Genomic DNA, 18,341 nt, shown 5'->3' with positions numbered 1-18,341 from the left:
CCATGTAAATGTTTTCATATTAGAGGAATTAATTTTGCTGTTAATTAGTTTAAGGACTGAATTCTTTTTAGTTCTAAAGACCTCAAATGTTTGTATTATTAATTCTTAATTTCGTTTATTGTTATCAATGAAAGTTTTAGTCAAAGGAATTTATTATCGCTTTGGTAATTATTATTTCATACAATTCGACATGCCTAATTATTATAAGATATAATTAGGATTAGAAGAAGGTAAAATTGGAAAAAATTACCTCTTAAAAATTCGAAAACTTATCGAGATTAACCTATGAATTAATTGTTAGTTAATCAACCTCGCGAAGTTCGTCAATGTCCGAGAGAATAAAAGAAATTGCATTTGTACTATGCTTTCGAATAAGTTACACTAAAACAGTGCAATAGATTCGAGTCAATTTGGAATAAAGGAAATTGTACATTACATCAAAATTGAATTAACGTGAATTATATTCCTAACATGTACACCTATAAATTATGGGCAGTGTTCAGAAATATATTTACGATTATTAGGATATGGTATTACTACAGTGTAGATATTCTTACTCTATTTAAAGGCAAACTTCTTTGGTTAGTTGTATGTTTGTCAACTATTGGCTGGCATGAGTCGGGGTTGATCGGTAACTAATCGACGTAACTTCAAACAGGAAACCAAATTATTCAGATGTGTATTAACGAGAAAGCAATCTTGTTACGTATAATTGGAAACGAAATGAATAGCAGCAAGGTCGAAGCGAATACTTGGCCTGTTAAAGTGTCGGCCAGGAACAGGCGACGACTGTTTAATTAACGGGAGCAAATGTGTTTCCGACACATGCTTGAATAATCGTTTAATTATTTATTCCACACATCTACTTTATACAGCTTGGATTTGAAGGGAGAAATGATAAAATATTAACGTGAGATATTTAATCATATGCTATTGTATTATTTTACTGTCATGTTCGTAATTAACATATTTTTCATTCTCTATCAAGAACAAAATCAATATCTGTTTACATACCATTAAATGCTGTTAATTTATTAACAGAATAGCAGAAATGAGCCAGTTAACGAGTAGACACGTTACATATATGAATACAAAATTGTGTTATATTGAAATAATTTTCCTTTAAACTGGTTCTTTCTGGTATCTAACTTTGAGATCCAACTTGTTTTTAGTACCTAACGTAGAAATTAGAAGATTATGTAGGAAGGATTTACCGTGGAGATGTTGTCAATTTAATAACGGACTAGGGTCGTCCCGTTAACCGGGAAAGAGAAATTAACTGATCACTCGGATTGTTAATTTCTTGGGTGTAACATATACTTTTTATATTTATAGCTACCCTGTTCTTTAAAAATTAACTGTAGATTATATTTACGCGTGTCAAAGCTAAAATTGACTAAAACATATTAAGTTAAACATATGTAATTATACAAATACTTTAAATAGAATTATACCATAATAAATTTTTATGTGAATAAATTGTATACAAAAGTATGTTTGTATCTCCCCGTTTTTCACTTAAGAATTACAAGCTTATAAATATTTCACAACGATGAAGAACCAATTTATTGTCGTAGAACTTGACAAAATAACGAATACGTGAGAAATAAGAATCATGTATGTAAAATCGAAATAGGGACGACGTTCACTTGCACGTCTAGACCCGAGATCCAAATGGAAGTGCCATTCTCCGAGACCAGGAACGAAATCGTTCCTTTTGCTTACGAAATGTTTTAAACGAGAAAAGGCCAGCACGTCGCTTTGGTGCGCGAGAAGCCAGCTGGAAACTGAAATAACTGATTGCTTGCTCGATATCGTGCGAATACTGATATTCACGAGTAGTCGTTCATATTATAGCATCACCTGCCGCAACACCATATGTTCCTATTATTAGCGTTCACTATCCTTTATGGTCAGTACATGTCGTTTTTATTACCTGATCGTCGAATACATTTTATTTGTGCTTTCGATAGAATGGTCGAAATTTAGTTCCCTGAAATAACGTTAACATTGCTATTCTCGGCTAGTTTATTTTCCATCGAACGAGAGGCGAAGTCGCATAATCAACTTACTTCGCTGGAAAAGGGCTTCGAAGTGTCGTTCAATACGAATGATTTAACAAACTTAATTTCTCTTAATTCTTAATCGCTTCCTTTCAACGTTTCACGTTGTAATAGTCTAGAGATCCACTGTACAACCAATCCATTGAGTGGACAAATCCCGGCACACAAATTCTCTATACTCTGCATCAAAATCAATTTTTTGATGAACTATATCCGCCACAATATTCAAAATGTCTAGTTGCATTATTAGGAAATTCAATTATATCAATGTTTCATAAATTTACGAAGTGTAGCCTACAGATGTATAAAGATAACAAAATAAAATGATCTGCATATTTTTCGAAATAAATTTAGTTAAATTTGGAATATTTCGGTTTTTCTTTTTCGGTTTTCTTACAATACTTACGCGAATAGACCTAAGACCGATTAAATTAATTTACTGGGATAATGTAATCCATCGAAGTATTATATACTTTATTTTGGATATTATGAATTTCTCATTATTTTTATGATCTCTGTCCGGATATACGTGTATGAGAAAAAAGAAAATCGTGCTTACATCGCTGTACGAAATAACAAAACTCCCTCTTTCTAGAACGAAAAGTCAGCTTCTGCTGCGCAGCCCATTCTGCTACGAAATTGAAATTCGTTTCTCTCTTATTTTTGCATATCCAGAAATCAAGCGCGTAAAAGATATTTTAATATTAATTTTTCCAATTTGCAGTCGAAATGGTATAGAATTCATTAAATTTATAAAACTAATTATTAAACACGTTATTAAATTAAAATTTGAATTTGGAAGATTTTCATAGGAAACGTTTGCACTCTCATTGTAAGTGTGTGTGTGTGTGAAAATGTTCATTATATACTATATAGATATCGATTTTCTGATAGATTGGTGGAGGACAAGGATAACTTTTCCGAAATTTAAGTCGTTTAAATTAACAATTAGAATAAGACAGCGACTGGATATTTTATTGCTCCGCACCCGTTTACACCTGTTCGGAATATTACGATACAACGATGTCATGTATCACCTGCAACGTGCTCAGCATTGCAATTTATAATTATGAATTGTTTACACGTTGTAAATAATACGAAAAATTTCAGTTCTCATGAAAAAAATAAAGTTTTATCAAATTATTCGATTCACTGTCGATTCACAATTACAACCATAGGCTTTAGGTTATTTTAACCAGCCGGTTTTATTAAAATCGTTTCATACGCGATAATCAAATCCAATTGTTTGATTAATTTTACAATGAAAAGGAAATATTAAATTATTTTGAACATTCTTTACTGTGTTATCATTTCATGTGTAATCTGTTCCTGGTATTTTCATTCTATTTAATGGAAAATTTAGTCGAATTACGATATTCAATCATAAATAAAATTTTATCTTTATGAAAAAGACATTATATAAACATAAATAGGAAATATTTTGGTGTAATTTCGTATTATATTCCTAGCACTAATGTCAAGGATAACAAGAATGTATGTTATGTAACAAAATATGTTATTGTAAAGATATTGTAAATCTATATGTTGCCCATTGGATAATTCTTTATTTCCTTAATAATTTTATGTTTTATATTAATTAGAAATTTTTAAGGCGAAGGTTGTAGATAATTTATCAACATTAATTTTAGGTTAAAAAATAATGATATTTTAAAATAGAACCTGAATACTTATACTTATACTTAATACTTCCGATAACTTGCAAATTAAAACCAATTAATGTTTTGCAATACTATCAGTTTTAAAAACAGGCGAAAAATTATTACTTAAAATAATATGTTGGATTTATACTTATAAGTACTAAAATCAATAGGTAGTTATCTTTATGAATAACTAGTTCACTAACAGTTAATCGAGTATTGAGAAACAATGAGAGAAATTATCGAAGGCGCATCTTGCATTGAAAATCGGTCTCCAATAATCGATATTTCGTGTGACACATGATAACGTTCAACCGCTGATATTTCGGCAGCACATGCCACCTGCTTGCAACGCTATGTATTCGATGCATTTTCCAACGTATGTGCTACATTACGTATGCCTTCCGCTATACCCGCTGTACATGTACGTATTTTGTCAGCTGTGTAATATAATTTATCAGGAACATTTATCCTCGCTTATTTTTTATAGAAGGTATTATCAGTAGTTAATAAAAATGTTTCATATCAATATCTTTATTGAGATATATTGACATACATATGTATTCAATTAAAATTAATATATTCATTCATACGTACTAATTTGAAGTTATTAGTTATTAAAAAAAAAGCTTATAATGAAACTTTAAGAGCTTATAATACTGACCAGCAGGCATAATTTAATCATTATAGTCTTTAAAATATTAAAATACAAAATATTAGTATTTTAAACATGTCATGTCAATACTGATATTTAATCCTTTTAACATATAATATAATTTTTACATTGCGGATATTTATGTAAATTCATATTTTTGAATACGAGTAAAGAGATAAAACCTAAGCAAAGATTTGTTTTATTCATTAAATATTATAACAAGTGATATATGTATTTGGTATATATATCTTCGCATTATGTATATGCATAGCATGCATTCTCTGAATCTTCGCATCTTTATATTTCCCACAAAGACATCAAAATTCTTTTCAACTTTTCTTTCAATTATCAAAATTTTCATGTTATTTTTTAAAAATTGTTTCCCAGTTTTTTATCCAGGTACTTAAAAAAATTATTAGTTAAATGTAGTTTTAATTTGAAATCGTGCTTAACGTGATACGATTAATAATTTTCTAAATATTTCCTAAGTTAAAAAGGAAAATAAGCAAAATATTATAATACATATGTCACATATATATAAAATACACGCATATCATTCTAAATATGAAAAGGAAAATATTGTAATACTTTAAATAACTTAAAATTTTGGATACTGTGATTAAATCTCTTGAATTTAAATTTTGTTATATAACTTTGCGTAAAAGAGTCATTTTATAATTTATGCGCATCAGTTTAAGATAATATAAGTATAACAGTTTGAGGAGTGATATTAGTAAAAGAATAAAAGAAAACTTTTGGTAGACTATATAAATTTGATGTGCAGGTGCTGGAGAGCCAAGTTTATTTCAGCTTTAAATAATAACAACAGTTTTACGAGAGAGAGAGAAAGGGGGCGAAGGAGGAAATATTTGATCATGTTGGAATATTATTACGCAAATGCTAAGTACTTCGACAAACGAATCGATGTTTCAATGTGATGTCTGATAAGTAAACTACCGGTATTTCTATCGGTTGTCCGTATCTATTACCATATATGTACGTATATGTACGTTAGAGCATCCTGAACGTTGTTAACTGTAGATGTGTGTACACACCGTCCGTTTTGACATGTGAATATATTCCAATTTGAATTTCTGTGCCTACGGGAACTGTTTAAATTCTCATTGAATCGGCGGAAGACTGTTACGTAAATACTTTCATATAGGTATATTTCTCTTTCAAAAGCTGATACTCAACGATCGTACTACTCGTTTATTTCCTAAAATGATGAATTTGCATTGCTTTCATTGCAATGCTTATTATTAATACTTCGTTTTATAATCTACTGCACGTGAAAATGGAAGAATTTTCTATAAGCGTGTGACGTGTGTATACATTTCTTTTTGAAACATAATGTTACTTTATTAAATATAACAATTCATTTTCATCTATTATCTGTATTCCTAAAATTCTATTATTTGTCGCTTTCAAGACTTTCTTTTATTTTCTTTTTGAAGTACAAATGAAAATTTTAGAGAATTCTCACGAGGGTATATCAATTTGTTTCGATCCACACTTTCTATTCCTATTTCAATTCGAAAATATTCCCACTGAAAAGTCTAATAAATTTGTTATTCCTTTTGGCATCGTTCTAGAAACAAAGGTTGATTGAATTGCTATTGTTGTTATATTGTTGATTGAATTGTTATTGTATATATACGTTCAAACTTTAATAGCTCCAAGTATTCTCCAAACTACATTTTATTCACAATTAGTTTTCAGTAAATGTCGAAAGTAAACTTAAGACTTTTCACTAAACAGAGACACATACTAAACATATCTATGTACATGTCTATGTGTACTATATTTTCATATTACAAGGAGCATATATTAAGTATTTTTCAATTTTGTATTTATCTGTGCTTCCTCGATTAATGTAGTTCTATATATCATTTATCTTGATACATAATATAGTTTTAATTTATATACACATATGTATATGCTATAATTAAAAAATACTCAGGTACTTTCTCATTTTTTGTACCGTACAATTTAATTACAAAATTGCGAATAAAAGTTTTTCAACCAGTTTATACTTCATGGTGATTACAGCCGTTTATAGTAGAATATTATGATACAATACGGTTGAATTTTAAATGCTAATATATATGTAACAGGGAATTTAGCTTTTGTAATTTTTAAATATTGTAAAGCTATTATTGGAACTGAAACTATAGGAAGCTTCTTATCTTCAGATTATTCAATTTCAAACTATGTATAATTTAGATAAGATTAGTAGGTATGCATACATCAACGTGAATTGCTTATTTAATAATTGTAATATACTACTGGTAGGACTGTATATGGATAATTATAATCTATGCTCTGTTGATTTCATTAGAAAATAATCAATATTACTCATGATTATTAATTTGTCATAAATATCTGCGATTTTGTTAAATTCACTCTTATTACAAATCAATCAAAATGTTCAGACTTTATGACCGACTGAATATAATATACATATATTACATTACATTACATTATATTGTATTGTATTGTATTATATTGACATAATATAATATACTATATCATAAAAAAGAATTGCAAAAAGCATGGTTTTGAAATATTATATATGTATGTATGTGTGAAACGAAAAGGGCAAAATGTTCTGACTTTTTAAAGAATAAACCTATAAAGCTCTATTGCGCGTTGAGGATGACTTGAACAGAAGATTCATAAATAGTTGAAATCCAATTTGCTTGGTAGAGATGTATACTGTCGTTTTCGCACTATAGGTTCTGCTAGATAGCGCAATTAATTGGAATTAGCAGATCGAAAGATGAAAATTTACGATTATGATCGCGACGAGACCATCTGTGATTCATAACGTTACGATATTGCTTCTGAATGTATTATTTACGACGTTGGTGGCGTTAATTTTTTCATATGATACTGATTATTTTATAGCTACTTGAAAAATTGTCTTAGATATTAACAAATAGTTGGCACGAAAGGAATATTTTTGCTGAAAAACAAAGCATAGTTTTGATAAACAGCTTTTTTTGTTTCCATATCAAAGTAAACTTGCATAATTTATTAAGATGGGGTAATTACGTCGAATAACATTTTGTATACCGAGACACATGTATATAACCAATTTAGGACAAAGTATTTAGCTGTTTGTGTATTACGGAATTGTGCGATACTACGTACTTACACAATAACTTGTTATTTGCTTCATCAAATATTTTTTCGCAAGGTAGCGCTACGCATTTTACTCGATCATTCGTTTTCTCTTATTTACAATTTTCATATCGCCAATTATATCATAATGAGAAGAACGTATAGGAATTACATCTGCCTTAATATCGACTTTAATTTCACATATGTAATTATAAGGTCGTTTAATGGTTTTATTTTTCATGAAAAGAATACAACAAAGGAATACATACGTGTAACAAGTCTAACAGAACGTTACTTATTAAATCTAATTGAGGGTAAAACTAAAAGTGTATCGTTTGTAAATGGAGCATACTGTAGTGTTATATAGCCTCGTTCTACAGCGTTACAATACAAGCGTTATGCTATAACTCGTTTTATCTTGTCATATAACAGTAGTCTTTATCTTGCCTTAGAATTAGAAATAGTTTATAACATTCTAAATAACAGCATAACTGCTCTACAAACTACACACAGACCGAATATTTGTACCGAGTGCGGTTGAAAATATGGTATAGCAGACCCTTGAACGACACAAGGATTTGAGACGACGTAATTGAAAATCCGCGTATAATTTCTCCATAAACTTAACAACAATAATTTACTGTCGACCGGAAGCCATATTTTATATGCTATACATATACGTTACCACTAAACTGCGCATATTTATGCAGATACATATTTTTGTGGACAGGTATACCTAACCAAGAAAAAAATGATAAGAATCTAAATGAAAATTAATTTCATCTGTTCATACTATGAGAAGTAGCTTGCTTTGAATATTTATATGTCTTTTCATATTTGATGAATTTTGTACATTTTTGCGTATATAATGCTTATATCCTTTGCGATAAACATCCATAGTTTAGCTATCACTATGTATTTGTACCAAAATAGAGCAGAACAAAGAAATATTAGTAAGAAAATTATAAAAAGGAAAATGTATTTGATCGACCAATTTTTTCTTAATTCGAAATAAATACGACATTTTTTAATCGATCCGAGATATTTCAAGGAGGAAATCTGCGTATGATTGGGGTCAGATTGTTCAACAGGCAAATGTATTATACAAGCGGGCAGAAAACGAATTTCGTATTAGATTATTATACTTTTAGTATCATACAATCGAATCATACAATAAATATTTTCAGTAGTGTATATATAGCTAAAGTAAGGCTCGCTGAGCAGTTCTGTAATTCAAATAATATATCTATCATACTTCTAATATAATATCTAAATTTTCTAATGCAACGTTTACATGACTTTCATGAATTATTGGATTTAAAAGAGGAGAAATAGAAATATTAGTGTGTACATACGCAACGGTTTTGTAGAATTGCTTTTCTCGAAAACTAAACGTCGAATGATAAATGTTTATTTCACATTTTTTATTTATTTTTTCATAACGAATCGCCTTCTGTTTATTTATTGTTAATTGACATTTATGTTAACTGACATTCATCGATGCACTTACTTCGCTTTCTTTTTCAATCCGAGAAACCATTCAGTCGTTCTGGTTTCATGAACATGCGGAATTGTCGAAGACATTCCGATTTCCTGCAATACGACCATTTCTTTTGCCTCTTCCCTTCCGGTGGATCGATCGATCGTTTCAGTGCCAGCGTTGCGACATGATTGAAATTGTATGAAAGTGCACTTTTATTTATGTAACGTACCAGCTAACGCAGAATGAAACAGGATACTAGATAGTAACGCGAGTCCCTGCATACGTTAGGAATTTAAAGCGATTACATAGTTGAGTAAAAGTTGAGTAATTGCTGTGAAATTACATTCAACCCAAGTTTCTCTTGTTTCCTACTGTTACTTACTATCGCTTCTGCTCGCTGTGAATTAGACTAGGATTAATAAAAAAAATTATTTTATATAGTAAGATATGTAAACTCTCCTTGTTTACGCTTCAGTCATAATCGTATCACTCGATTTTAAAAATATTATTAACTTGAGTCACTGTACGTAGAACATAATTTGGTTCGAAATAATAGTACAACGAGTATCAATGTTTTTTATTTATATTTTGCACTTAACTTATCTTTTCCGTTAGCGGTTTCTTTGAAGCTTTTACAGACTTCTAGAGTATCTGATTTCTTGTCATGATAAAAGATTCGTAGATGCAAAAATACGCGATGAGTAAGGCAATTAAGATTGAACATCCCAGTTATGACCTAGAATTGTCTGCTTGCACTTTGTCGATAAGACAATGTCTAATATTGTCTTATTAAAAAATAGTACTTGTTGACTAATTCCGGGTTTTTTCTTTAATTACTACGTTTAATATATCCAACTTAACGTAGCGTTTGTCCAAATTCAATGTTTCAATTTCAACGTTATTTGGCAAAAATACATAACAAATAATTCTTCTCCATTCTCATCATATACAGAACAGAACGTATCGATTGTCAAAAACATTATAAAACGAGCAACACGATAAAATTTCATTCGGCAAAATGTAATATATGTATTATATTTACTACACGGTATACGTATCAAACGAATGTTATTCACTAATGAATCCAGAACAGCATAAAATGGAGTTTCATCAATTTGTTTTTAATTAGTTTGTTACATCATTTGCTCGCGTCTGTTACACTGAATATGTAGTTGGCATTAATTGACTGCATCCTATTCTGGTTCTTTATGTAACTGAAACTATTCAAAGTTCCGTAAAAGGGGTGGCACGATAAAGAAACATAGAAAGCGAGTGTGGAAGTTCCATACGTTAATGGTATAGGACCAACATGTATTGCTGGTAACAATGCCAAATGAAATTCATTAAAAAGCGCATATGTAATAAAGAAATATACGCGCCAGCCGCGGTACTCTAATAATAATAGTTAAAAAGAAAGCGAGAAGAAAGAAGAATAATTGCTTGTTTCCCCCGCGGCCAACAAAACCGTTCAGCAATATTTTATGGCAAGTACACGTAATGTACAGTTAGTTTACGTCGTATATCCTAAAATAAATGAATATTCTTCTTCAATGTCGATTGAGTACATATTTAGAACTGCATCGTGCGTACATACATATATATTTACTTATGAACCGATTCGAACACTTGTAGAAACCTGTTATGGATATATTATGTACTTATATTATACGAAACATTTTTAACATTTTAAACTATTAATAAAGTTTGGAACAAGTCTAAATATATATGTAGAAGCAACAGGATATTCAGCGCAAGTGTATGCTTTCCAAAGATTACAAAAGTATTTAAACGATCAGTCATATTAACTACATGTATATAATATAAAATATTATATTAATTAAATACTGTTAATATTAATAAACTGGAGTATTTAGAGGGACCATTTTAAAAATTTATCATATATTGAAGACGGTGTTTACACAACATACACATAAATAAAATTTATTTAAAAATGTATAAAAAATTTTTTTATGGTTAGTGCTCAAATACTTTTGTGAGCCTCTGCAGCCATATGTATAAGAAGAATAGACGAATACCATAATTGAAATTATTTAATATCTTTAATACCTTATTTAAGGTCTTGTATGTCTGTATCTTATAATACAATGCGCGGAATTGTATTATGCGCTTTAATTGGTTAATTGGTTTCATAAATTAAACGATTCTCTTTATAGATTTAATAAGAATGGTAGGAGAAAGAACGCGAAAAATTGCTCACATGCGTTTCTTTAATAAGTCACAATGTCCAACATAATTTAAATAACACAAATAGTAAGAATTTTGATAGAAGAACTACCGCAAGTTAAAAAATGCTTCATATATATTTGATTCTATATTTCTGATATTCTGGTATAAAAAAGCTTTTTTAGTCGTTGCACCATTAATCTTTTCTTCGGGGTATTATTAAAGATAGCAAAATGCGAAAATGACAATTATTAGAGTGGCTTAAATTGCGGAAAGTTCTAGATCTCTTAACGATTCAATTTAAAATTCTGAAAGGGCTTTTAAAAGATAGACTACATTGGAGGTGAATTTGAGCTCATATCGAACTGGCCTGCCGTGATTACAGACCCCGAGGGAGGACAGGGCAGCGTCGAGTCCTGGTAATCAGAATAATCACACACCCACGCCATCCCCGTCACCAGTTGGCGATGCACCCGCTGGCAGGGCTCTTATGGAGGCTGCGCTTCAGCAAGCCACTTCCGGAACTCAGCCACCTCTTGTGGTGACACCGCCTGGATACTGGGTCGACGGTACCGATCATCGACACGCCCTGGACTCAGCTGGCAGGGCGTTACTTCCGGCGCAGCCTGCATGGCAACCCAGGATAGACCAAGATGATACAGCTAAATGCTATAGGCGATTCTTCGTTGGAAGGGTATGTAAATTATGTACGAGTATATTCTCTAATATGTTCTTCGACATTTAACATATTAATCGTGAATTTTATTTTTATATCCATTTTATCAGATTCTATTTTGTTCATACTGTTTTGAAATACTTCCTGGGCCGATTTGCACGATTGAACTATTATTAGTGAAATTTTACAGACCACAAGTCAGGCTTCTAATAAATTAAAAAATAAATTAAAAAATGATAATAAATTTAGTAATATTTAGTAATATTACTTAACAATACTTACTCTGAATAAAGCAGAGTATGCATATTAATTGAAACGAATATATCAGTTACAGAACTTTAACCTATTTCATTTTCTAAATATTAAATTTAGGACTGATGTGGAGCTTCTTCTAATGTGAATTATGGAGCTTTTTCCTGTATTTAGATTCTTTTCATTCTTGGAGGAATTACTAAAACACCCTTAATACCTTTAAAAGCTCAACGTAAACAATGAAAAGTATGAAATATAGAGAGTAATTCCATTTAATGCCCGTGTTAAAAAGTTGGGGATTTTAGAATAATTTTAATGTATAAATGTAAGAAAATGATTTTCAATAAACTAAACACGAAGACAGAAACAATTTGTACATGGTGAATTGGTGTTTAGATTTTCAAGTATAAATTAAATTAATTTTTCGTAAAATTACAATTTACAGAGATATTCAATGTTTGTTTAGGTGTTTATTTAGTATTTATAAAGATATAAAGTAAATATCTGCTTTTTTTAGGTACTGAAAGATATATGTTATTATTAATTCAGGATTGAGGAAAATAATTTTTTAACTCTCTGATCTTCTGAGAAAGAAAATGTGATTATAGACTTATAATAATTTTATTATATATCATTTCACTTTTATTTTTATGGAACTTAAATGCTAGGCGTTGCTTAAATATCAGATGTTAAGTATACTTATATATGTATGCACTCAAATACTTCTTTCACTATTTAATAAGATACAGGTTTCCAGACTACGCTACATGCTTATTACTAACGACTTCTAGCGTAAGTTGTAATTTACTACCACTTTCGTGTTGGAATATGTACGTAAGTTTTGCAAACAAGCAAAACCAGTTAAATTTTAATTATATTGAAAATAATATTAGCTCATCAATTATTCATTTTTATGGTATAAAATTTAGAAAGGGAAATGTAAACAATTCTGTAAATATAAATGTTTTCTTATATGATATGATTATGTTACGTACAAAATGTTTTTAATTTCAAATTTTTCAGTTGCGCTATAGTATTTCATTGTCCGTTTGAACTTTCATTCAGATTGTGTAGAATCTGCTAGTATTGTGTAATAAGTATTACAATTTTTTTTATATTTTTTTATACGATATATAACAGACGAAATTAATTGTTTTTGAAATAAATTAATTACACTGTTGTCGAAAGTGCGAGCGTAGGAAAGTATTTTTATGAAATTATAACTGAAAATTAAAGTCTTATAAAGTATTAATTGAACATTACTTTAACGAAATATGAATCGAAAATTGGTCCTATGAAATTGTTTTTCGTTCGGAGTACAATGTTTACAATTTTATATGCATTACTTTCATTATGCATATTCATTTATGTTTCGTCACATGCCGAATTTGAATAGGTTTCAGTAAAGGAAGTACAACGAGATTAGTTTATATATAAAACATCTGAAAGGTTTCTTGTTTAAACTACAATTATGACATTACTTAATCGCATTTTTTGCGAAAATAGAGCTTTCTTATACAATTTCATTGAAACATTTCATTAAACATCATGTTTTGAAGTTCCTTAACTATCATATATATAAGGTATTCAGAAGAATACTTATTTATTCATAAATATAAATTGCCAAAGGTATCTTATTTTATTTTTTTAATAGAATCATATTTTATTTATACTATTAAATCAAAAATAAATTTAAGAATTTTAATAGCAACGACTCCAATCTGTGGCGTTAAGAAACGTACAATTTTCACGAGCACTCTTACGAAACATTGATCAATAAAAAGATTAGTCGTTATACTTAATTCTCATGTGATATCTGCAAACGTAAAATATAAAAATATCACTTAGTTTCCTTAAAATATCCGATAATTTCAAATAAACTTACATAACATATTAGTTGATATTTGCTATTATATTATACTTTAATAGAACTCGAACGCTTATCATAGGTAATTTATTTTAATCATAAATTGCTTTAAATATAATAATTTCTTTTTGCAATAAAATTCTAATTTTTATGTATTTCATTATTTATTATACATATTTATTCCTCGCAAAGCATTCCCTAAAATACCGAGGCTTTGGAAGTTATAATTATACTGTCGTATATTGTTGTTTTCGTAAAATTATAGCGAATATATGCATGCGCATACCTAAAAAATAAATTCATACGTTAGCATCGCAGGGAACATTGGTTGCACCCCATCCTCTTTCCGTAAAGTTACAGTAACTTTAAACGTTACAGAAGTTAATTAATACTACGATACGCGAATAATGCAAAATGGAAACGTGTTTAGGTTTCCATAAACTGTATTGCGTACATGAATTCAATATTGGTTATCGATTGGTGCCTATGGTGTTCAAATATATCAAGATATACCGATTTCCTAAAAGTTTCGTATCTCTTTGGAATTGCGAACCGATAAAGCTTCGTTGTCCAATAATTTGTACTAATTTGCATATGTCTTTCGATAGATGCTCGATCTTGTAGATTAATTAGCCCATTAATTTAATTAGTCGAATATAAATTCCATCGTGTATGTTTTACTACCATTTTATGGTTACACGTTGTACGAAATCGCTTTGGAGTAGCTACTAAAATTCTAAATCCATAATGATTGGGCAGTGTTGAGAAGAAATTATAAGATTATAACGATTAGCCAGTGTACCTTGAGCCGATTAGTCATTCTACTCTGAAACAATGCCTAGATATGCAGGTTGAAGCAAGCACTGATGATTGTGAACATTACCGTCCGTATCCTTTTGCTAATTACTTCATTGTACCCAAGAGTAATGGCGTTATTTAAACAGAATCATGGAAACACGTTCTTATATTTATGAGCGTAAATGCACCCAATACAGTTGAGGGAACGAACAATATATCTACATAGTTTGATTAAAAAGAGGCGAATGTTGATCAAAGATGCATATACAATGGGAAAATCGTTGAAATACTTGTATGCACGAGTATATCAAACTTACGGAAACGAGTATCGAAATTTATTCCGAAGAAGCAGCCCGATTGAAAAATTGTAAAATGGAAAATTTGAAATTCAATGAGCAGCACGGCTTTCATACGGCTCGCGGTGATTTTACAAGATGATTTTCTACTACATATTACATTACTAAGCCTAATCAATAAAAGACGTATAAAAATAGCAAAGCATCTTTGACATTTTCCGATAGAAATGGAAAATAAAAAAGATAAATTAAATCAAATTAGATTTTACGTGAAAAATATATTCGACTGATATCGTTTCACCGAGCGATCGTTTCACAGTTCGTTTAACCGAGATTTTAAGTCCCAGTTAACTTATTTGAGTAACAATTAAGCGAATTATTTTAAGTGCTAATTATCTCAGTCGTGTTACAACACTATTCATTCATTAAAATTAACATTCCAAAGTTATTAAATCTATTTAATTCCTTTGGTTATACAGTCGCTAAAGATAAATTGGAAAAACTGATAACGTCGATCGCTGAACCGAATAATTCTAATTTTATTGCAAAATTTGCACGCATTTTGAAAAATATCACGCGAAGAACTAATTTCTGCCGTTTCTCCCGCAACTGCTCCAAGTACGGTTAATGGGCAAGACATGCATATGTAAAACACTATGCGTGCTGCAAAGCATGATGGCTCTCGGTAAATACAGGGTGATTAGAAAATAAATTTGATCCTTAGATAAAAAAATACATCTACTCGCATCATTTTTTTTACAAAGTAATGATAACGTAACGATATTAATCTATTTTTTTGTGTGTGATATTGCATATTTCGTTGTATTTAACTTTGTTTTATTTCACTCTATTTTCCTGTAATAAAATATTGATAAGGTAAACATAGAGAGTATAAATGTATCTCTGTTACAAAATATATCCAAGCTTGAATCACTGAAATTAGTTTAAATAACAACGTTAATAAAATTACATAGTTAATGAAGAGAGAAAAAGGATCAAGCTAAAAAGCAGACAAATAAACTTGTACAGGAATGCTGTTGTGAGTTACTCTAGTGAGTATCTGAAACTTCTCGTTTTCATTCCACACAAAAAATAAAAGATACACTCCGTATCGTAAGAAGTGTCTCATCTTGATAAAAGACAGCTGCAGTGTACCAGTCTGGGATAAGTATCATCGACCTTAACATAGACCCAACTTTCATTCGTCTTCTTATATATCTACACTACACAAATATCCGGGCATTTACGTATTTGCGGATTTTGCATAAATATCTTACGGATTTGATTTCTTTTATGAATTTATTATGTTGGTTTACAATCTCGATCTTATTCCTGCGTAATATAAGAAAACGCGAGATTACTTTACAATCACCCTGTAGTACGGCTTGCGAATGCGAGCGTTCTACACACGTAGGAATCATGAAGGTGGATAGAAAAGGAAGATGAAGCGAGGTAGAAAGAAAAGGAGAAGGAAAGAGGCGCAGGTAAAGGAAAAGAGTACTTCGGGCGTGGGAGTGGGAACGTTCTCATAGTCTACAAGCAATGCCTATATAAGAAGAAACTCACCTCGCCTCCTCTCTTCGACATCCCTGATTTTCATCCTTAACTGCTTTTAAGGTACCTCCGCTTTTCTTCCGCTTGCCCTCTTGCTCATCATCCTCCTCTCTCGTCCTTCATTTTCCAACGCGGAATTATTTGTGTAGATACTAACTCTGCGTTGGCTACGCTACGGTCAGGCTCTTTCAGTTGCGTTGTTTTTGTCCGCTTCTTCCGGGGTTTTTCTTTTATAGCTTTGTGCGGTTTTCATTGAAATGTCGGGAGACCGCGCGGAATTCTGAAGGATATAACTGCTCGCTTTCTCTTTACCTTTCCAATGGGCTTTCGTACGCCGATCGTTCCTCTGTGACGTGAGAATATCGGAAATCGCGAGTAAACGTTCTATTTAATAAGGTATAATGAGGAATTAATAAAGTATAATTAAGTGTTGGGCGTTTTTGTTTAGAGAATACTGAGAGACTCATGCGTGTATAGTGATTTATCTTTACTGTTACAAATTAATGAGAAACATGTTTATTTCGAAGTTGGAGTTAATGCTAGTTTCGATTATCAAATTTCCGATCTATTACAAATTGTACTACTAGATCTCTCGTTTATTTTTTGTACAGTACACATAATTGTATTCTCGTTGATTGTAGATCACTGAAACTGTTATTGCAATAATTTATATAACCGAGTATTTTCACTCATAATCCTAATCGTGCATCTATTAAAATAGTTTATTGTTTGAATAATATAGATATTTTCCGCATCATACATATTTCGAATTATTAAATTGATATTTAGTAGAATGAAAGCTGATGTATTATATACAAACGGTTTAATTATTTAGATTTATTATTTGTGGGTTATTCTTACATAAGGACATTTTTCTAGAAAAATAATTCTTAATATAAATTCAAATTAAGAAACAGTTTTTAATTATTCATTACATTAATTTAATTATTCTAGAAGTGATCGAAGAATTAATTACAATATTACTTTCGCTTGCCACGCAGAGAAACATAGATTGAAAGTTTGGTATTAAAATTCATAAAAATAAATAAAGTAGCATACTTTATCTCTCAAGTGTCTCGCTTTTTAAAAATAAAGGGAGTCAAAGTTTTCGTACATAAATTTAGCGGACAAAGGAAGAGGAAAAGTTTCTAAGCTATTGTAAATTTCATAGAGTCGTGAAGACGGAATTCATGAGGAAACAACTTTGTGCTTTTGGGAAGTGTTTTCAGGAATTACCTTAAAGTACATTCCTTTCTTTTTAATGAAATGAAATTGTTTTTATCTGTTTGCCGAATCATTGAGTACGTTATACCATTTAGTTGAATTGTTTAATTAATTCACTTTGTGCTTAACTAAAAACTGTCTTTTAATTGAAAACAACAGCTACAACATTGCTTAAATTCAATTTCTTAATAAGAAATATACTAATTTTTCTTATTAATTGCATTTATAGACACTTTAATTTTACTAATTAACATATCCAGTTATAATTTTACACAATTATATCAATATAATAACATTTGCCTGTAATTGCCATAAAGTAACGCGGAAATTACTTCGAATTGTGATGAATAAAGAACTGTTAGGAGAATGGTTAGATCAATTTTCTTCTCCAATTAGTATACGAAATGGTGCATTGTAGCTACTGATATGTTTATTTCTTTCCCAGTTTTACTGTTCTACTCTTCTAGGAAATAATGAACGCTATTTCTTCCATTCCGTTTTATCC

The 18,341-nt window shown here is 30.2% G+C and overlaps 1 protein-coding gene across 8 annotated transcripts in view; it reads left to right on the top strand.

Moving 5' to 3' along the window:
* LOC117207298 (rap1 GTPase-activating protein 1) overlaps window positions 1-18,341 on the top strand; it is a 251,108-nt gene that overhangs the window by 215,132 nt on the left and 17,635 nt on the right. For all 8 annotated transcript variants that reach the window (XM_033447351.1, XM_033447354.1, XM_033447355.1 and 5 more), the window contains one exon: window positions 11,555-11,863. In XM_033447351.1, coding sequence (XP_033303242.1) covers window positions 11,555-11,863 — 309 coding nt within the window. The remainder of the gene's footprint in view (window positions 1-11,554; window positions 11,864-18,341) is intronic.

This window comes from Bombus bifarius, unplaced genomic scaffold (assembly GCF_011952205.1).
Source record: "Bombus bifarius isolate JDL3187 unplaced genomic scaffold, Bbif_JDL3187 scf7180000008026, whole genome shotgun sequence".
In the NCBI taxonomy this organism is placed as follows: domain Eukaryota; kingdom Metazoa; phylum Arthropoda; class Insecta; order Hymenoptera; family Apidae; genus Bombus; species Bombus bifarius.
The sequence above is the reverse complement of the archived record's forward strand: the minus strand, read 5'-3'. Positions and strand labels throughout refer to the sequence as shown.